Source organism: Suncus etruscus, chromosome 9, assembly GCF_024139225.1.
Source record: "Suncus etruscus isolate mSunEtr1 chromosome 9, mSunEtr1.pri.cur, whole genome shotgun sequence".
Classification (NCBI taxonomy): domain Eukaryota; kingdom Metazoa; phylum Chordata; class Mammalia; order Eulipotyphla; family Soricidae; genus Suncus; species Suncus etruscus.
The window spans coordinates 68,741,831-68,763,852 of NC_064856.1; the positions used below are offsets into that span (position 1 = coordinate 68,741,831).

At 42.1% G+C, this 22,022-nt stretch overlaps 1 protein-coding gene across 2 annotated transcripts in view; it reads right to left on the minus strand.

The window, feature by feature from the left end:
• Positions 1-22,022, minus strand: part of UEVLD (UEV and lactate/malate dehyrogenase domains) — a 66,890-nt gene that overhangs the window by 37,433 nt on the left and 7,435 nt on the right. For both annotated transcript variants that reach the window (XM_049781047.1, XM_049781048.1), the window contains exons 3-6: positions 11,996-12,061; positions 9,524-9,687; positions 7,237-7,372; positions 3,196-3,314 (exon numbers count right to left, since the gene is read on the minus strand). In XM_049781047.1, the coding sequence (XP_049637004.1) occupies positions 3,196-3,314; positions 7,237-7,372; positions 9,524-9,687; positions 11,996-12,061 (485 nt within the window). The remainder of the gene's footprint in view (positions 1-3,195; positions 3,315-7,236; positions 7,373-9,523; positions 9,688-11,995; positions 12,062-22,022) is intronic.

Sequence of the window (22,022 nt, forward strand, 5' to 3'; positions counted from 1 at the left end):
TATTCTGGGTTCTTCATTATAAAGTGGTAGTAATGAGGGCTCGGAGAGATAGCAGAGTGGCGTTTGCTTTGCAAGCAGCCGATCCAGGACCAAAGGTGGTTGGTTCGAATCCCGGTGTCCCATATGGTCCCCCGTGCCTGCCAGGAGCTATTTCTGAGCAGACAGCCAGGAGTAACCCCTGAGCAATGCTGGGTGTGGCCCAAAAACAAAAACAAAAACAAATAAAGTGGTAGTAATGAGCAGGTCCTTAATCCATAGGTTTGATGTAAAAATGAGTCAAGTGTTCTTTTTTTTTTTTTTTAAAGGTGTTAGGGCCACACTTGGCTGTGCCAAGGGTTTACTCATGGCTCTGAACTCAGGGATCATTCTTTGTGGGGTTCATGAGAACTTAGAAGATACCAGGGATCTAACCCATTTTGGCAGCATGTAAGGATATACTACTATCTGCTATACTATTGCTCTGGTCCTAAAACAAGTGTTGTTTTTTTTTTTTAATGTTTTTTTTGTTTGTTTGTTTTTGGGGCCACACCCAGTGACGCTCAGGGATTATTCCTGGCTATGCACTCAGAACTCACTCCTGGATTGTGGAACCATATGGGATGTTGGGGGATCAAACTGCGGTCCATCCTAAGTTAGCACATGCAAGGCAAACACCCTACTGCTTGAGCCACTGCTCCAGCCCCTGAAACAAGTGTTTTGACAAGAGTCTGGCATCTAGTAAACATTCAAATTAATAACTACTGTTACCAGTATTACTACTATTGCCATAGTATATTTATTGCCCTATTCCACCCATTGTAGCACAATATATTGTTGCATTATTTGATTACTGTACACTGTACCAAAACATTAATGATTACAAAGAAAAATAGAAAACTACCCAGACAGTTCACAAAGAAATGCAGCATTGCATAATAAGCATAATTTAATATGTTTTCCCTATTCTTACTAAAGCAAAACTGATAAAACTCAGTTCTATCATGAGAGTCAAAAATAAGCTCCTGTGTACTTTAGCAGTATGTTAACTTTCCCTTTCTGAAGAACAGACTAGCCACATGTAGAAAATGCAAATAAACCATCCATGCTCTTTGACTCATTAGTACCATTTTTAAGATTATATATCCTTAAAATTCAGACAAGAAAATAAGCAACTTGTAAGGCAATGTTTATTGAAGCATTCTATTTGGTAACAAAGAACTGAAAACAATTCAAATACTAATTAAGAAAGCATAGCATATTCAGGTGGAGGAAATAATCTATGTGCCCAACAGCAGCATATGTTACTGGGTTTACTTTTCCTACCTCCCTGGATTTGTCTTAATTCACTTTAAGTAGAAGCTACCTTCTACTACGGGTTAACTCAGAGTTCTGTGCAAGAGACCATGAGGTGCTATGTTTAAGGCAAGAGCCTTTCCCTGGTACTACCTCTCTAGCCCTGATGCTTAAATCTAAAGGTAAATACGCAATATGGTAAAGTTAACAAATTTCTGCAAGAAAACCAAATGCCAGCTCTAAAACATAAAGAAGAGCAGGGGCCCAGAGCAATAGCATAGCAGGTAGGGCGCTTGCCTTGCACTTGACCATCTGGGTTTGATCCCCAGTATCCCATATGGTCCATCAAGCCCACCAAGAGTAATTCCTGAGCACAAGGCTCAGAGTAATCACTGAGCATCACTGGGTGTGTCCCAAAATTAAAAGAAGAAATAAAAGAAGAGCTCTTTTATTCTAACTCTATACCTCAAATGGAAAGTGGTTTTAGTTTATTTGTTTGTTTGTTTGAGGGCCACACCCAGTGGCATGCAGGAGTCACTCCTGGCTCTTCATTTAGAAATTGTTCCTGGTAGGCTCAGGGGACCATATTGGATGCTGGGGGTTCGAATCTGGGTTGGCCAAGTGCAAGGTAAATGCCCTCCCTACCTGCTGTGCTATCACTCTGACCTTGAGAGAAATGCTTTCACTACAATACTCTGAAGGATTTTCTGAACTGCTCTAGAAAGGAATTTAAACTAAAAATAAAGAGTTCTAAGAAAAAAAATAAATGTTGCAAAAATAAAACTAAAACTAGTAAAAAATACTAACTCAGGAACTACCATTCTCAAAGCAGAAATTACACAAGCAAAGACAATTTTGTTTTTAGAAATTGCTAATTTTAGAAAAAACAAAAATTATATTTTGTTAAAATTACTCTGTTAAGTAAGAATTTAGGGTGGCATGTCTCAGGCACAGAAAAGATTTTGTTTAACTCAGTCAGATAAATGTGAATTTGAGGCTCATCTTAGATGAGGATGATAAGCTCTTTATGTAACTACTTTTGCAAAGCCTATTCTATGACTACTCATTAAGAGGAAACATCACTGGTGAATGTGTTTAGTTAGCTTCTTGACACTTTACTAAATATATTTTAGAGTTGAGTGGTTTCCCCATGAGATAATTAAGTCATTATTCCTTTTCTTTTCTTTTCTTTTCTTTTCTTTTCTTTTCTTTTCTTTTCTTTTCTTTTCTTTTCTTTTCTTTTCTTTTCTTTTCTTTTCTTTTCGGGCCTCACTTAGCAGCCTGTAGGAGTTGCTCCTAGTTCTGCACTCAGAAATTGTGCCTGGCAGGCTCAGGGGACCATATGGGATGCCAGGGATCAAACCTAGGCTTTCCACATGCAAGATAAGTGCCCTACCCACTGTGTTATTGCTCCGGCTTCATAAACATTTTTATTTTTTAGTATTTTTGGCCACACCCAGTGGCGCTCAGGGGTTACTCCTGGCTCTGTGCTCAGAAATCACTCCTGGCTTGGGGGACCATATAGGATGCTGCTGGGGATCGAACCATTGGCAGTCCTGGTGAGCCGCATGTAAGACAAATGCCCTACCACTGTGCTACCACTCCAGGTCTATTATTTATATCTTATACATTAAAAATCAACCGCCTGGGGCACGCAAGGTGGCACTAGAGGTAAGGTGTCTGCCTTGCAAGTGCTAGCCAAGGAAGGACCACGGTTGGATCCCCCGGTGTCCCATATGGTCCCCCCAAGCCAGAGGCAATTTCTGAGCACTTAGTTAGGAGTAACCCCTGAGATCAAACAGGTGTGGCCCCAAAACAAAAAAACAAAACAAACAAAAAAAATCAACCGCCTAAAAATGCAGAAGCAGACAGTTATTTGTTTGTTTTTGACAGTTGTTATTTGTAATCACTGTGCTTACATACCTTTGCAGAAATTGCTAATGTACAGGCAATTCCCAGTTCTCCACCTCCAACCACAGTAATTTTATTAATTCCTTTATTCTCATAATTTTCCCAGTTCTTTGAATTTATGTCTGAGACACCTACAAAGAAAAAAGTGGATTACTGTGAGAAATTTTATTTTTTTACATTTTAGGCACTGCTATCTATACATATTTATTTATACATAAGTGTTAATGACAGGATTTCATGCACAAAATGTTCTAATACCACAACCTCCACCAGAGTATCTGTTTCTCTTCACTAGTGTCTCAGTGTATTAAAATAATTCTTAAATAGGGGCCGGGCGATGGCGCTGGAGGTAAGGTGCCTGCCTTGCCTGCGCTAGCCTAGGACGGACCGCGGTTCGATCCCCCGGCGTCCCATATGGTCCCCCAAGAAGCCAGGAGCAACTTCTGAGCGCATAGCCAGGAGTAACCCCTGAGCGTCACAGGGTGTGGCCCAAAAACCAAAAAAAAAAAAAAAAAAAATTCTTAAATAACATGAAACTCTTTACTACAATCTTTTTTTTGTTTGTTTGTTTTTTGTTTTTGGGTCACACCTGGCAGCGCTCAGGGGTTACTCCTGGCTCTATGCTCAGAAATCGCTCCTGGCAGGCTTGGGGGACCATATGGGACGCTGGGATTCGAACCAATGACCTTCTGCATGAAAGGCAAACGCCTTACCTCTATGCTGTCTCTCCAGTCCCTACAAAAATCTTTTTTTTTTTTTTTTTTGGTTTTTGGGCCACACCCAGCGGTGCTCAGGAGTTACTCCTGGCTGTCTGCTCAGAAATAGCTCCTGGCAGGCATGGGGGACCATATGGGACACCGGGATTTGAACCAACCACCTTAGGTCCTAGATCAGCTGCTTGCAAGGCAAACACCGCTGGTGCTATCTCTCCGAGCCCTACAATCTTTTTTAATAAAAAGAAAACATCAATATATTAGACAGAAAACATGATGAATTACTCTGTAACAATCACTCTAAAAATATTTACTGAGCAAAATGAAATATAAGAAATATAGGACTCTCACTAGGAGCCTCTTAGAGACTATCCTTTCAAAAACAAGGTATTTTTCCCAACATTTAAAAAATTATGTAAGGTAGGGCTGGAGAGATAACACAGTGGTAGGACATTTGCCTTGTAGGCAGTCGATGCAGGACGGACAGTGGTTCGAATCCCGGCATCCCTTAAGGTTCCCTGTGCCTGCCAGGAGCAATTTTTGAGCACACAGCTAGGAGTCACTCCTGAGCGCTGCTGCCGGGTGTGACCCAAAAACAAAACAAAAAAGTAAGGTGCAAACATTTTTTCCATAATTCCAAATAAATTCTGATTTTGGGGTTGTTGATTTTTTTGGGGGGCCACACCCGTTTAATGCTCAGGGGTTACTCCTGGCTAAGCGCTCAGAAATTGCCCCTGGCTTGGGGGGGACCATATGGGACACTGGGGGATGGGGGATCGAACTGTGCTTGCAAGGCAGACACCTTACCTCTAGCGCCACCTCGCCGGCCCCGGGGGTTGTTGATATTACATCTTTGTAGTGCTCAGGGCCAATTCTGGCTCTGTGCTTAGGGATCACTTCTGGTGACTCTAGGGACTATATGGGAATCAAGGACCCTTCCCACTGTACTATTTCTCTGTCCTCTAAATTTCTGATTTTGACTGCTCTCATCTATAGTGCAAAAAGAAAAAAAATACTGAACCACAGAAATAGTTCAATAGGCTGAGTGTATGCTTTAAACACAGGGGGCCCAGGTTCAATCCTTTGTACCACAGGTTCATCCAAACACTATTAGAAGCAATCCCAGACCAAGATTAGTCCCTGAGTATTGCTAGGGATGGCTCAAAAGCAAGCAAACAAAAAGTTTTAACACCTGAGTAAAAGTATTTCAGTATAAGTTTGTGGGCATGGAAACTGTAAAGATAGTAGGTAAGGTATTTGCCCTTCCTGTGGCTGACCCAGGTGAAGGAGATAGCTTGAAACTCATGCTTTGTATGCAAGAAGTCAGGGTTTGATCACTAGAACTGCATGGCCCTAGAGTATATTAGGAGTGACTTCCAAGCAACAAACTGGCCTGAATGCTCCTAGCTGTGGCCTAAACCTAATAACATCAGCCCCCACCCCACCTCACTACACCAACATAAAAAAGATGAGACACACTAAGACTATGTATAATACTAAATAAGCCTCCCTCTTAAAAAAAAAACAACACAAAAACAAAGCCACCAATTTCACATAAAGATAATAAAAGAGAGGCCGAAGTCCTAGTATTGTAGGCACTGTGCACTTGCTTTATATATATATGTATATATATAAGTGTATATATGTGTGCATATATATATATATATATATATATATATATATATATATATATATATATATCTAACATGGGTTCTATCCTTGGAATCCCATATGGCTTCCTGAGCATCACCAGGAATGATTCCTGAATGCAGAATCAGGAGTAAGTTCAAAGCACCATCAGGTATAGTTCAAAAAGGAAAAAATGATATAGTAGAAGGAATTTGGGATGGGAGGCAAAAAACTAGCTCAACAGACTGAGAGCTGAAAATGTGCTTTGCATTGAAAGGGCCAGGTTTGATACCTGGCTCCCCCCAAACACCCTAGGAGTGGCCCCCAACACTGTACGTTGTGAGCCCCCCCAAAAGAAAACAAATAGAGGTTGAAGCAATAGCATAGCGGTAGAATGTTTGCCTTGTACACAGCTGACCCCGGATGGACCAGGGCTCGATCCAGGCATCCCATATTGTCCCCCTGAGCCTGCCAGAAGCAATTTCTGAGCAAAGAGCCAGGAGTAACCCCTGAGCACTGCCCTGGGTGTGGCCCCAAATCACAAACAAACAAACAAAACAAAGAGATTTAGGGGGGCTGAAGCAGTGGCGCAAGCTGTAAGGCGTCTGCCTTGCGCGCGCTAACATAGGACTGACTACGATTCAAGCCCCCAGCGTCCCATATGGTCCCCCAAGCCAGGAGCGATTTCTGAGCGCATAGCCAAGAGTAAACCCCTGAATATCACCAGGTGTGCCCTCCCAAAAAAAAAAAAAAAAGAATTTTGGGCCTGGAGAGATAGCACAGCGGCATTTGCCTTGCAAGCAGCCGATCCAGGACCAAAGGTGGTTGGTTCGAATCTCAGTGTCCCATATGGTCCCCCGTGCCTGTCAGGAGCTATTTCTGAGCATACAGCCAGGAGTAGCCCCTGAGCACCGCTGGGTGTGGCCCAAAAACCAAAAAATAAAATAAAATAAAATAAAATAAAGAATTTAGGGTTTGGAATCATTAACATATCATATTTCAAGCAGTCTTGAACCAACCCCTGTCAGTATGAGAGTAATTGCTTTACATCTAAGAAATACAATCATTGTGGACCAGAGCTATAGTACAGTGGGTAGAGTGTTTGCCTTGCAAGTAGCCAACCAGGCTTGCATCCCTTATGGTGCTTGAGTCTGGCTAGGAGTGGTCTCTGAGTGCAGAGCAAGGAGTAAGCCCTGAGTACTGAAAGGTTTGGCTCCAAAACAAAACCAAACAAAAGTAACCATAATTATTGAACCTGTTTGGTAACACTTATCTATGACAAATGTATATAAATCTTTATTTACATGTACATATACATGCACTCACATGTTTTTATAGAGATCAAGGAGCAGAGAGTAAATGGTAGAAATAAGAATTAGGACATCTAATTCTTGTGTGTGTGTGTGTGTGTGTGTGTGTGTGGTTTTTGGGTCACACCTGGCAGTGCTCAGGGGTTATTCCTGGCTTAGGACATCTAATTCTTTTGTGTGTGTGTGTGTGTGTGTGTGTGTGGTTTTTGGGTCACACCTGGCAGTGCTCAGGGGTTATTCCTGGCTCCAGGCTCAGAAATTGCTCCTGGCAGGCACGGGGGACCATATGGGATGCCGGGATTTGAACTGATGACCTTCTGCATGAAAGGCAAACGCCTTACCTCCATGCTATCTCTCTGGCCCCCTAATTCTTAAAGTAATTTGATGAACAAATTACAAACCTTCAGTGATTTTTGCAATATAAGCTAGCAAGTCAACCTGTTGAGCCTCGTTGGATGATGACAAGGAATACAAGGGAAGTTCTTCTTGAAACTTGGCAATCATTTCTTTGATTAATCCGACAATGACAGATTTAGGCTGTAGAATGCACACAAAAGGAAAAGTTAACAAAATTTTGTAAACACTGCAATCTTTTTAACCTATAAAAGGAACAACTGTTAAATCCCAGACTGTTTCCAGTCTGAAAAAAAAAGCATAAATATGGGGGACAGAGCAGTGGTGCAGTGGTAGGGTGTTCGCTTTGCACGCAGCTGATCTAGGACAAACCGTGTTTTGATCCCCTGGCATCCAATATGGTCTCCCAAGCCAGGAGCAATTTCTGAACGCATAACCAGGAGTAACCCCTAAATGTCACCGGATATGGCCCAAAAACAAACAAACAAACAAACAAACAAAAAAGCATGAGTATGCTTACTAGCAGAATACTTAATTTGGGGACAATTTAGATGTCTTTATAAAAACATTCTTCAGAATGGTGGTTTGCACCATACCTAGAGGTGCTGCAGTTATTCCCAAATCTATGTTTATGGGACCTGATGGTCCTGGGGATAGAACCGGAGTTAATTTTATGCACATCAACCCCTATAGAGAAGAAAATGTGGAAATATAAATTTCCACAATATTTTAACTCATGAAAAATAATGTTTCAGGGTTCTTATAAAAAGCAGAGGAAATATGAAAGAGGTAAAATGACAAAAAAGAATAAACATATGGGACTGTAGCAGTTGCACAGCAGTTTGGGTGGTTGTGTTACATGTGGCTGACCCAGGTTTGATCCCTGGCATCCCATAAGCATCCCCTGAACCTGCCAGAAGCGATATTGGCCTGTCAGGTGTGCCTCCCCAAAAAAGAATAAAAGAATAAACATACAAGACTGATAAATATATTAAAAAATTTTTATTTTATTTTTTATTTTGGGCCACATCCAAAGTCGCTCAGGGTTACTCCTGTATGCACTCAGAAATTGCTCCTGGCTTGGGGGACCATATGGGACTCCAGGGATCGAACCGAGGTCCACCCTGGATCAGCCATGTGCAAGGTAAACACCCTACTGCTATGTTATCGCTCCGGGGTTGCAATTTATCCAATGGCCAATGGACTAAAGAGTAAGACTAAAACAATACTTTTGTCCTTCCAACTAACAAATATTGTCAGATCCAATTTGTAACATTTAATGGGAAATCTTATTTTAATCATCAAGTAATGCAAATCATGCACAATTCATAAAATAAAAGCTTGTAATTTCTCCTAAACTCCAGAACAATTTGGGTGGACATTCTTCTAGGCCACACCCAGCAATGCTCAGGCTCGACTCCTGGTTCTGTGCTCAGGAATCACCCCTGGCAGTGATCTGGGTACCATATGTGGTACCTAAGATCAAACTGTGGTCATCTGGATGCAACACAAGTTCCTTAAACCCTGTATTATCTCTCAAGCTCCTAGTGTGAATTCCTTTTCCATTCCTTTTTACTTTCTTTCTTTCTGTTTTTTTTTTTTTTTTTTTTGGTTTTTGGGCCACACCCAGCAGTGCTCAGGGGTTACTCCTGGCTGGCTGCTCAGAAATAGCTCCTGGCAGGCATGGGGGACCATATGGGACACAGGGATTCGAACCAACCACCTTAGGTCCTGGATTGGCTGCTTGCAAGGCAAACGCCACTGTGCTATCTCTCCGGGCCCCCTTTTTACTTTCTTAAAGGTTTCATACAGGGGCTGGAGCAATAGTACAATGGGTAGGAAGGACACTTGCCTTAAATGTGCCAGACCTGGGTTTGATCGCCAGACATGGGTTTGATATCCAGCACCCATATGGTCCCTGAGTACAACCAGGAGTAATTCCTAAGCTCTGAGCACAGAGCCAAGAGTAACCTTTGACCATTACCAGATTTGGTCCAAAAACAAAACAAAAAAAATTAAATGAAAAATCTTGTACATATGAAAGAAGAGGCAAACCATAATGTAAAATACACATGCTTTAGTAAATAGCAAAAGATTAAAAGAGACAGTATATATAAAAAAAAAAAGATAACACAAACAAGAGTTGGCCCCCTGATCTAAGTATTGCTCCACTAAGCATCTCAGGTGGCCCACGGGGGCTAGTTTTAAATTACTCTTGAAAACCATATGCAGACAACCACTAAAAGAAAATCCAGTTATTAATAAGAATCAAAAGTCAAATCAGGGTCAAAGGAAAAAAATAAACCCTTGAAAGAAAATCCCAATTGACCTTACATGGCTCCAGTTTTGCAGATAAGGCAAGTATATTCTGCCTTGAGCATCCACGTGTTTTCCAACTGAGATTCCCATATTTGCAGTTGGCTTTAAGAAGCAAATAGGAGGTGCAAAAGGATGAGAATCCAAAATCCACAAACGAATTGGTATGTTATAGGTAATACCTATTTGAGACAAAATAAATACATTTCAAATAATAATGACATAAACTTTATATTTATGGTATAGGTAGCTAGCATCTTAAGACATGTATTTTAATCAGGCTTTTAATAATATATCTATGTAAATCAAGACTGGTTTTCTCCATTTCATCTGTATTCACATGATAAATTCCCTTTAGACCATCAGTATAATTGAGAAAATTTAATTTAAACAATAACCAGACCAAGTCAGTAAACAGCCAGAAAACTTTATTATGCCAGAAATTTGGCTATGGCATCTTCTCTCTATAATCTTTAGTCCATCTGAACAAAGCTACTGTAGGACAGGGAGGTGGCTTGATGCTTTGCATATGGATTTGGAAGCTCCACCTCCAGCCCCCACTCCTGGTCATGACAATGATACCTTGAACTCTACCAGGAGTGCCCCAGACCACCCAAAACTATTCAAGGAAATTTATTGTACCTTTCTTCTTCTTTTTCTTTTTCTTTTTTTTTTCTTTTTCGGCTTTGTGATCACACCCAGTGGTAATTTTACACTGTCAACTTCTAGAGAGGTTAGTGTACCATTCATTTCTGTTTCCTTGTACCAAGTACAAGGGCTAAAATTCTGGCTACTCAGAAGCCGAAGTGATAGTACACCAAGTAGAGCATTTACCTTGTACACATCCAACCTGGGTTTGATCCATGGCACCCCATATGATCCCTGAACACTGCAGAAGTTATCCCTGTGTGCAGCATTAGGAGTACGCCTTGAACACAACACAACTGGGTGTGGCCCCAAACCATAAAATAATGAAAAAATGTAAATACTGACATTGCAATAAATTTCTTATGTAGATATGAATTAATGAATACCTGACAAATGACAAATTATTAAAGATAAAATTAATATTCAGCAAATACAACTAAAGCTATTCTTTACTTGTAGATAGCGTAATGTGTAAACTGGATTAGACACAAAAAAACTCAAATTTGGGAGATGTCTCAATACATTGGAGTGCGTGCTTTTCCTGCAGAAATCAACACTCTTTTGAAATAGAATTGAGAAGCTGGAGTGGTGGTGCAAGGAGTAAGGTGTCTGCCTTGCCCACACTAGTCTAGGATGGACAGCGGTTCAATCCCCCAGTGTCCCATATGGTCCCCCAAGCCAGGAGAGATTTCTGAGCACATAGCCAGGAGTAACCCCTAAGTGTCATTGGGTGTGCCCCCCCTAAAAATAAAAAAAGGAGCAGACTTGGGGGTCAAAGCAATTTCACAGCAGTAGAGCGTTTGCCTTGCACACAGCTGACCCAGGACAAACCTCGGTTCAATCCCCGGAGTCCATATGGTCCCTCAAGCCAGGAGCTATTTCTCAGCACATAGCCAGGAGAGTCACCAGGTGTGGCCCAAAAACCAAAAAAAAAAAAAAAGGGGCAGGCTTATGGGGGCTAGAGAGATACCACAGGGGTAGGGCATTTGCCTTGCAAGTGGCTGACCCAGGTCTGACAGTGGCTCAATTCCTGGCATCCCATATGATCCCCTTGAGCTTACCAGGGGCGATTTCTGAGCACAGAGCCAGGAGTAACCCCTAAGCGTCGCCGGGTGTCACCCAAACCAGCCCCAAAAGAGTAGGCCTATGTCTGTCTTGCCTTTATTTTTTATTGCTTTTTTTTTTAATTTCATTATTTTATTTTTGAGCCACCCCTGGTGGTGCTCAGGGTTAACTCCTACCTCAGGGATCACTCCTGGAGGAATTTGGGGGACCATGTAGGATTGAATTTAAATTAGTTGCATTCAAAGCAAATGCCCCCCCCCCCCCACTGTACTATCACTCCGGCCCCTATGTCTATCTTGTTTTCCTCTTTATCCAAGCACCTAAAAGTGGGCACATTACTAACAATAAGTAAATATTTTTTGAGCTAAAATTAATTTTTGCTATTAATTATGCCTTCTTCGGCTGAGTAATTTTTCATGTCTAATTCATGAACTATATTTTACTTAACACTGGGAAAGTACAACAAGGTTTTACATAGAACATGTATATGTAAAAACATTTTGAGAATGTTGCAAGCATGAAAGAATTTTTGGTTCTGGGCCAGAGAGATAGCACGGAAATAGGATGTTTGCCTTGCATGCAGAAGGACAGTGGTTTGAATCCCAACTTCCCATATGGTCCCCCAAGCCAGGAGTGATTTCTGAGCATAGAGCCAGGAGTAACCCCTGAGTGTTGCTGGGTGTGACCCAAAAACAAACAAACAAACAAAAAAGAAGTCTTGGTCCTTATTAAACTGCTCTTCTAGAAAATCCCATTTAACTCAATTTCCATACTTACCTTGATATATCACAGGAACAGTACCCGTGGCATTCAGCAAATCTTTCTGAGAACTATCTTTGAAAACTGGAAGAGAAAAAAGTTCAAGATGTATAATGAGGAATAGGAAGAATTGTACTATAGTGCACGTATATACACACATAGAAAAATATGTACTATAAGGAAACTAATAAATATAGTGACAAGAGAAAATTACAATATAGTTTTCTTAGAAAGCAGAAAGGGTAGATGGTAATTCAATAAATAGGATAGATTTTCTGCATTATCTGAAATTTGAGTATTCCTAATAGGTGTAATTTGGTATGTTATTTTGGGATCTGAAATTTTTCAATTTTCCCCTATCTAAATGCTGATTGGAACTGGAGAGATAGTACAACAGGTAGGGCACTTGCCTTGCATGCAACCAATCCAGGTGTGACCCAAAAAACAAAAGACAAAACAAAACAAAAAAGATCCAGGAATAAGCCTAAAGCACTGCCAGGTGTGGTCCCAAAACAAAAGTAATTAAAATAATAATAATAAATTAATGGTTATAGCACTCCCAGATCTCAGATCTCAGAAATAACTTACATATACCAAATAGTAACATTTTACTTTTGGTGGTGTGGTTTTTTTGGTTTTTTTTTTTTGTTGTTTTTTTTTTCGTGTTTTTTTTTTCTTTTTTTTTTTTATTATGAATTATGAGAACAAAAGATGCAAAGAAAGAGGATAAGGTAAAGTTACAGTGGAAGGACAATCACCCATAACATAATTATCTGAAGAAGTCCCCTTGCTGATATCTTTTTTTTTTTTTTTTTGGTTTTTGGGCCACACCCGGTAACGCTCAGGGGTTACTCCTGGCTATGCGCTCAGAAGTCGCTCCTGGCTTGGGGGACCATATGGGACGCCGGGGGATCGAACCGCGGTCCGTCTCCTAGGCTAGCGCAGGTAAGGCAGGCACCTTACCTCCAGCGCCACCGCCCGGCCCCGACCTTGCTGATATCTTAACTTTGAACTTTCACCAAAGAAAGTTAAGATAAATAAAACAGAATCCATGTGCAATTACTTGTTCCCTCAAGTCCCCAGATTGTAGCACATTATACTATTTCTTAACAGCACACAAGGCAATCTAAAGCCATCAAACTTACGTAACTCCTTAAACATTAGAGGCATAGTATTTTTTACATTTCCATGTACATGCATATTAGCTTAAGTTAACCTCAAATTTTAAGTGGGTGTGTTTTAAGGATTAGAGTCAAAGGAGCACAGTAAAAACGGTGTTAGAGTGGCAATTGTTGTTTGCATAGGCCCACCAAAATATGAGAGGCATGGAAAGGAATAGCCTTGGCCTAAATACAAAGAGATCCTACCCCTGAAGTTTCCTGGCATAAGACCAGCTCTAGGCCTCAGGAAAGTTATCGTTCGCTCCAAGACATTGTCCGTAGCGCCAACACACTTATCACACAGTCTCTGTTGTTGGTCTCATGTTTCTGTATTAAAGATTCTGGAATCTGCATGTCCTACATTGAAGTCATGATGTGGAGTGCCTTCTCATTTCACCTCACCATGAAAGGGGAATGCAGGAAGCCCTGTCCTGTAAGCAGGTTGTTGTTGTTAAGTCTTCTCAGTGTTAAGGGAAGTCTCTTTTGAGCAGGACTATGTCTGAGCAGTGGTAGGGTCTTCCGTGGTAGAGGATTGCTTCCAGGTGATGTTATAAAGGGGCAATACAGCAAGCCCTGTCCAGTAAGCAGGTCATTGTTCTTGTTGTCTTCTCAGTGTTAAGGGATGTCTCTTTTGAGTAGATCGATGTCAGAGCAGCTGTAGGATCGTCCCTGGTACAGGAATGCCTCCGGGTGATATTATATACAACCCTGGATGTTTTGTAAATGTCTTCTGTAGATCAAGGGGTAAATGGAGAATGCCCATTCTTTTGAGGCCTGTGCCAGGTCTTTATGTCAATGTTCAGGGTGTAAGGTCTCATTGCACTACAAGATTTGTGTGTTCCCATTTCTATTAGATAAGAACTTATTGGTATGTATAGTATTTTCCCATGTTAGTGTGCCTACGCAAACAAGATATAAAGCCACATGGTGCTATCAGATATATGGGGGCATAAGAACATTTCCAACAAGACCCATGACTTGGATCAAACATAAGTATTAAACTGAGGGATTCTTTCACACCAAATTCCATATTGAGCAGTTCACAAAGAGAAGATAAAAAACATGGGGGGGGGGAATCATCACTGTATAAGAAAGTATTTAGCAAAAGTTATAGCCGTCAAAGAAAACACCCATAAAATGTTGAAAAGATATGTGTCCTTTTTATGTCTTTTAAAATAGTTGGGTGGGTGTTAACTCTAGGGCACCACTTTGGTCTGTGAATTAGGACTCAACAGTACTTAAGTTAGAAAGGGTAAAAAAGGAGTAATGATGATAGGAGTTAAAGAAGTTAAAGAGAAGTATGAACTTATGAAGGGGTATGCAAAAGGGCAGAGTACAAAATGGACATTCTGCATACATAAAAACATAATTCAATGATAGTGAGTACTATTAATGTTTCTTGTGAGAGTACTATTAATGTTTCGAGATTACCAGTGCCAGCCAAACCTCCTCCTGCTAGACTCCCGGCTCCCAGGAAGGAGAGATCCTTCAAGAAGCTGGGAGAACAGAAGTTCAGAGCCCCACCCAGACCCTCCCTAAGGAGCCGCATGGATAGTGGGGGAAGGCCTAGGGTACCTTCAAGCTCCACCAAGGGACCCAACTCACCGGCTTGCCCAGGCGTGTGGCCCGGGGAAGCCCTGGAGATCTGGAGCAAGGTGGCCGAAGGGTGCTGGGGTTACCCAAATCCTGCACCCCCCCTAGGCCTGGCCAAGCAGGCCTCCGGCATGGCGTGGGCTTGCCAAGCCTCCTCCTGCTAGACTCCCGGCTCCCAGGAAGGAGAGATCCTTCAAGAAGCTGGGAAAACAGAAGTTCAGAGCCCCACCCAGACCCTCCCTAAGGAGCCGCATGGATAGTGGGGGAAGGCGTAGGGTACCTTCAAGCTCCACCAAGGGACCCAACTCACCGGCTTGCCCAGGCGTGTGGCCCGGGGAAGCCCTGGAGATCTGGAGCAAGGTGGCCGAGGGGTGCTGGGGTTACCCAAATCCCGCACCCCCCCTAGGCCTGGCCAAGCAAGCCTCCGGCATGGCGTGGGCCTACCAAACCTCCTCCTGCTAGACTCCCGGCTCCCAGGAAGGAGAGATCCTTCAAGAAGCTGGGAGATTAGCCCCTTATCTGATGGATATTGGGTGAATAGTTTCTCCCACTCAGTGGGTGGCTCTTGTATCTTGGGCACTATTTCCTTTGAGGTGCAGAAGCTTCTCAGCTTAATATATTCCCATCTGTTAATATCTGCTTTCACTTGCTTGGAGAGTGCAGTTTCTTCCTTGAAGATGCCTTTAGCCTCAATGTCCTGGAGTGTTTTACCTACGTATTGTTCTATATATCTTATGGTTTTGGGGCTGATATCGAGGTCTTTAATCCATTTGGATTTTACCTTCGTACATGATGTTAGCTGGGGGTCTAAGTTCAATTTTTTGCAAGTGGCTACCCAGTTTTGCCAACACCACTTGTTGAAGAGGCTTTCTTTGTTCCATTTAGGATTTTTTGCTCCTTTATCAAAAATTAGATGATTGTATGTCTGGGGAACATTCTCTGAGTATTCAAGCTTATTCCACTGATCTGAGGGCCTGTCTTTATTCCAATACCATGCTGTTTTGATAACTATTGCTTTGTAGTAAAGTTTAAAGTTGGGGAAAGTAATTCCTCCCATATTCTTTTTCCCAATGATTGCTTTAGCTATTCGAGGGTGTTTATTGTTCCAAATAAATTTCAAAAGTACCTGGTCCACTTCTTTGAAGAATGTCATGGGTATCTTTAGGGGGATCGCATTAAATCTGTACAGTGCTTTGGGGAGTATTGCCATTTTAATGATGTTAATCCTGCCAATCCATGAGCAGGGTATATGCTTCCATTTCCGCGTGTCCTCTCTTATTTCTTGGAGCAGAGTTTTATAGTTTTCTTTGTATAGGTCCTTCACATTTTTAGTCAAGTTGATTCCAAGATATTTGAGTTTGTGTGACACTATAGTGAATGGAGTTGTTTTCTTAATGTCCATTTCTTCCTTATTAGTATTGGTGTATAGAAAGGCCATTGATTTTTGTGTGTTAATTTTGTAGCCTGCCACCTTGCTATATGAGTCTATTGTTTCTAGAAGCTTTTTGATAGAGTCTTTGGGGTTTTCTAAGTAGAGTATCATGTCATCTGCAAACAGTGAGAGCTTGACTTCTTCCTTTCCTATCTGGATTCCCTTGATATCCTTTTCTTGCCTAATCACTATAGCGAGTACTTCCAGTGCTATGTTGAATAGGAGTGGTGAGAGAGGACAGCCTTGTCTTGTGCCAGAATTTAGAGGAAAGGCTTTCAGTTTTTCTCCATTGAGGACAATATTTGCCTCTGGTTTGTAGTAGATGGCCTTAACTATATTGAGAAAGGTTCTGACAGAAATTTACAAGAAAAAAACATCTAATCCCATCAAAAAATGGGGAGAAGAAATGAACAGACACTTTGACAAAGAAGAAATACAGATGGCCAAAAGACACATGAAAAAGTGCTCCACATCACTAATCATCAGGGAGATGCAAATCAAAACAACGATGAGATACCACCTCACACCACAGAGAATGGCACACATCACAAAGAATGAGAATAAACAGTGTTGGCGGGGATGTGGGGAGAAAGGAACTCTTATCCACTGCTGGTGGGAATGCCGTCTAGTTCAACCTTTATGGAAAGCGATATGGAGATTTCTCCAAAAACTGGAAATCGAGCTCCCATACGATCCAGGTATACCACTCCTAGGAATATACCCTAGGAACACAAAAATACAATACAAAAACCCCTTCCTTACACCTATATTCATTGCAGCACTATTTACCATAGCAAGACTCTGGAAACAACCAAGATGCCCTTCAACAGACGAATGGCTAAAGAAACTGTGGTACATATACACAATGGAATATTATGCAGCTGTCAGGAGAGATGAAGTCATGAAATTTTCCTATACATGGATGTACACGGAATCTATTATGCTGAGTGAAATAAGTCAGAGAGAGAGAGAAAAACGCAGAATGGTCTCACACATTTATGGGTTTTAAGAAAAATGAAAGACATTCTTGCAATAATAACTTTCAGACACAAAAGAGAAAAGAGCTGGAAGTTCCAGCTCACCTCAGGAAGCTCATCACAAAGAGTGATGAGTTTAGTTGGATAAATAACTACATTTTGAACTGTCCTAATAATGAGAATGTATGAGGGAAATTGAGAACCTGTTTAGAGTACAGGCGGGGGTCGGGTGGGGAGGAGGGAGACTTGGGACATTGGTGATGGGAATGTTGCACTGGTGATGGGTGGTGTTAAAAAAAAATTTATAAAAGGTAATATTTAAAAGAAAAAAAAAAGTATAAACTAATGCTTAGTTGAGTTTTTTGTTTTAAGAAAATAAAAGAGCTCTCCAGACAGTATGCTTACACCTATCTTACACATTTTCTTTTTCTGATACTTTGAACCCTTCAATCTAAAAATACTTGTATAGGAAACTTAAAAGAGAATATGAAATTTCACGGTACTAAATAATTTATTCTCATTTATTTTCAAAAAAAAAAAAAAAAGAAAATGGGACTTGAAGGCTCTAAGTCAGATGAACGTGACACTTTGGTATTGTATTAGGAAGAAAATCTGTGACTTGTGAAGGATGTTAGCTAGACTGTGGTGATCATTTTGCAGTATATACAAATAGAATATAATTATCCCATACTTCTAAAATTAATATAAACGCTTACATTGGCTGTATCCCAACATTTCAAAAATTCATTCACTGAAAAGAAAAACAAGATATCTTGAAAAAAAAAAAAAAAGAAGCTGGGAGAACAGAAGTTCAGAGCCCCACCCAGACCCTCCCTAAGGAGCCGCATGGATAGTGGGGGAAGGCCTAGGGTACCTTCAAGCTCCACCAAGGGACCCAACTCACTGGCTTGCCCAGGCGTGTGGCCCGGGGAAGCCCTGGAGATCTGGAGCAAGGTGGCTGAGGGGTGCTGGGGTTACCCAAATTCCGCACCCCCCCTAGGCCTGGCCAAGCAGGCCTCCGGCATGGCGTGGGCCTACCAAACCTCCTCCTGCTAGACTCCCGGCTCCCAGAAGGAGAGATCCTTCAAGAAGCTGGGAGAACAGAAGTTCAGAGCCCCACCCAGACCCTCCCTATGGAGCCACATGGATAGTGGGGGAAGGCCTAGGGTACCTTCAAGCTCCACCAAGGGACCCAACTCACCGGCTTGCCCAGGCGTGTGGCCCAAGGAAGCCCTGGAGATCTGGAGCAAGGTGGCCGAGGGGTGCTGGGGTTACCCAAATCCCGCACCCCCCCTAGGCCTGGCCAAGCAAGCCTCCGGCATGGCGTGGGCCTACCAAACCTCCTCCTGCTAGACTCCCGGCTCCCAGAAGGAGAGATCCTTCAAGAAGCTGGGAGAACAGAAGTTCAGAGCCCCACCCAGACCCTCCCTAAGGAGCCACATGGATAGTGGGGGAAGGCCTAGGGTACCTTCAAGCTCCACCAAGGGACCCAACTCACCGGCTTGCCCAGGCATGTGGCCCAAGGAAGCCCTGGAGATCTGGAGCAAGGTGGCCGAGGGGTGCTGGGGTTACCCAAATCCCGCACCCCCCCTAGGCCTGGCCAAGCAAGCCTCCGGCATGGCGTGGGCCTACCAAACCTCCTCCTGCTAGACTCCCGGCCCCATTTCGTTTTTTGTGTTTTTTTTTTTGTTTGTTTGTTTGTTTTCTTTGTTTTTTTGGATCACACCCAGTGATGCTTAGGCTTTACTCCTGGCTATGCACTCAGAAGTTGCTCCTGGCTTGGGGGACCATATGGGACGCTGGAGCTGTATGCAAGGCAAATACCCTAGTGCTGTTATCACTCCAGCCCCTTGGTTTTTTTTATTTTTTATTTTTGGATCACACCCGGCAGCAATCAGGAGTTATTTCTGGCTCTGAACTCAGAAATTGCTCCTGGAAGGCTTGGGAATCCTTATGGAATGCTGGGAATTGAACTGGAGTCCGTCCTGGGTTGGCCTTGTATAAGGCAAACGCCCTACTGCTGTGCTATCACTCCAGCCCCAACATTCTACTTTCGAATAAGCAGGGAAATCTACATATAACTATTATATCCTCCATCTCAAACATTTAGACAGCACAAATAATAAGATGCTTATTAAAAATGCCAGTCACAGGTGTGGCAGAATCTAAAACCCTCTTGCACATATAATATTGGCTATTTCTAAAAATAATTACAATAATGCCTATAATTACTAATATTTAAATGAGTTAGACACATTTTCTTAAACCTAATTCAATAATATCATGTGGGGCTGCAGTGGTGGTACAGTGGTAGGGTGTTTGCCTTGCACATAGTTAACCTAGGACACGATTCCCCAGGCATCCCACATGGTCCCCCAAGCCAGGAGCAATTTCTGAGCCCATAGCTAGAAGTAATCCCTGAGCATCACCGGGTGTGGTCCAAAAACCAAAACAAACAAACAAACAAACAAACAAAAATCATGTAGAATAAAGAAGTTTTAGGCTAGCCAGATAGCATGGAGGTAAGGCATTTGCCTTCCATGGAACAGGATGGGGGTTCGAATCCTGGCATCCCATATGGTCCCCCGTGCCTGCCAGGGGCAATTTCTGAGTGTAGAGCCAGGAGGAACCCCTGAGCACTGTTGGGTATGACCCAAATAAACAAAAAAAAAAAGAATAAAGAAGTTTTTCAAGAGCTGGAATGATAGTACAGCGGCAAGGCATTTGCCTTGCACGCAGCCAACACAGGATGGACCCCAGTACAAATCCTGGCATCCCATATGGTCCCTGAGCCTGCCAAGAGTGACTTCTTTTTCTGCTTTGTTTTGGTTTTGGTTTTTTTTGGTTTTTGGGCCACACCCAGCTATGCTCAGGGGTTACTCCTGGCTGTCTGCTCAGAAATAGCTCCTGGCAGGCACGTGAGACCATATGGGACACCAGGATTCGAACCAACCACCTTTGGTCCTGGATCGGCTGCTTGCAAGGCAAACACCGCCGTGCTATCTCTCCGGCCCCAGGAGTGACTTCTGATCACAGAGCCAGAAGTAATCCTTGAGCACCACCGCTGCCGGGTATGACCGCCCCCCCCCCCCAAAAAAAAAATGAAGTTTTTCAAGTGTGTTTTTTTACTAATTTGTGATTCCAAAAACAGGTTAATAAGTCTCAATCAGCATTTGTTTTTAAATGAAATGGAGTACACAGACAAGAAAGGGTCTGGAGAGACACTACAATGGGTAAGGCAACTGCTTTACATGAAGGCTTCACTGGCTGCAACCCTAGTTCAAATCTGTGGTACCATATATGGTTTACTGATTTATGATGCTAGGAGTAATGCCTGAGCAAGGTCAGGTGTGGCTCCACAAAACTAATCTTACCAATCTTACCCTTTAAAATAAGAAAATACCAGTATGTACAAAGTAGTTATATGTATATGGAATCAACATAAAAAACATATTTCTGGGGGCCAGAGAGATAGCATGGATGGTAGATCGAATCCCGGCATCCCATATGGTCCCCTGAGCCTGCCAGGAGTGATTTCTGAGTGCAGAGCCAGGTGTAACCCCTGAGCATTGCCAGGTGTGATCCAAACCCACCACCCAAAAAAAACATTTTTCTAAGTGTGTGTTGTGTCCAGAATTTTTTTAAATGATACTAACATAAAATCTTAACTAGATAACTGGGCCATTATATTAAATGAACAAATAACTAAAACTGTGTCACTAACAATTTAAAATCAACAATAAATATATTAAATATAATGTCTCCTAAGGATATCTATACTCTAATCCTTGGTTATTTTATTTCATTGAGAGACTTCTTAGATGCAGTTAAGGATTTAGACAGGAGGCTACCCCAAACTATTGGAGTGGGCATAATCTATGCAAAGCACATCTTGAAAGCAGACCTCTTTTCCAGCTGTGGTCAGAGGTAGATATGATATCAGAGGGATAATTAGAGAGACTCTAAAAATGGCAGAAGATCATAAAAGCCAAAGAAAATGTTGGTGACTTTTATTTGAAAATGAAAAAGGCAGGCCAAAGAAATAGAGCAGGAAGGGTGATTGCCTGGCATGCAGCTGACTGGAGTTCAATCCCCCAAGAATGCCAGGAGTAATCCCTGTGTCAGAGCAAGAAGTAATCCTGAGTACAACCAGGTGTGCCCCCCCCCCCAAAAAAAAAGAAAGAAAGAAAAGAGGAATAAAGACAAGGAAATAACTTCTTCCATAGAGCTTTTGGAAAAGAACTAAGATTTTGTTTTGTTTTGTTTTGTTTTGTTTATTTTAGCCCAAACTTCTTTTTTTTTCTTTTCTTTTCTTTTTTTTTGTGGTTTTTGGGTCACACCCGGCAGTGCTCAGGGGTTATTTCTGGCTCCAGGCTCAGAAATTGCTCCTGGCAGGCACAGGGGACCATATGGGGCACCGGGATTTGAACTGATGACCTCCTGCATGAAAGGCAAACGCCTTACCTCCATGCTCTCTCTCCGGCCCCTAGCCCAAACTTCTTACCTATAGGCACCTAAGTTGAACTTCTACCCTACAGAACTATGGACAGTAAATTTGTGTGCTTTAAAGTAATAAGTTTGTTAGGGCGAGCCGGTGAGTTAGCATGGAGGTAAGGCATTTGCCTTGCATGCAGAAGGACGGTGGTTCGAATCCTGGCATCCCATATGGTCCCCCAAACCTGCCAGGAGCAATTTCTGAGCGTAGAGCCAGGAGTAACCCCAAGTGCTACTGGGTGTGACCCAAAACAAAAAACAAAAAAACAAAACAAAACAAAAAAACCTGAAGTTTGTTAGGACAGCAATAGAAAATGAATATAAAATAAACTGCATTAATTTAAATTTCATCAGAAATCACAAATCACTGTTAAGTCCAGAACTCAGGA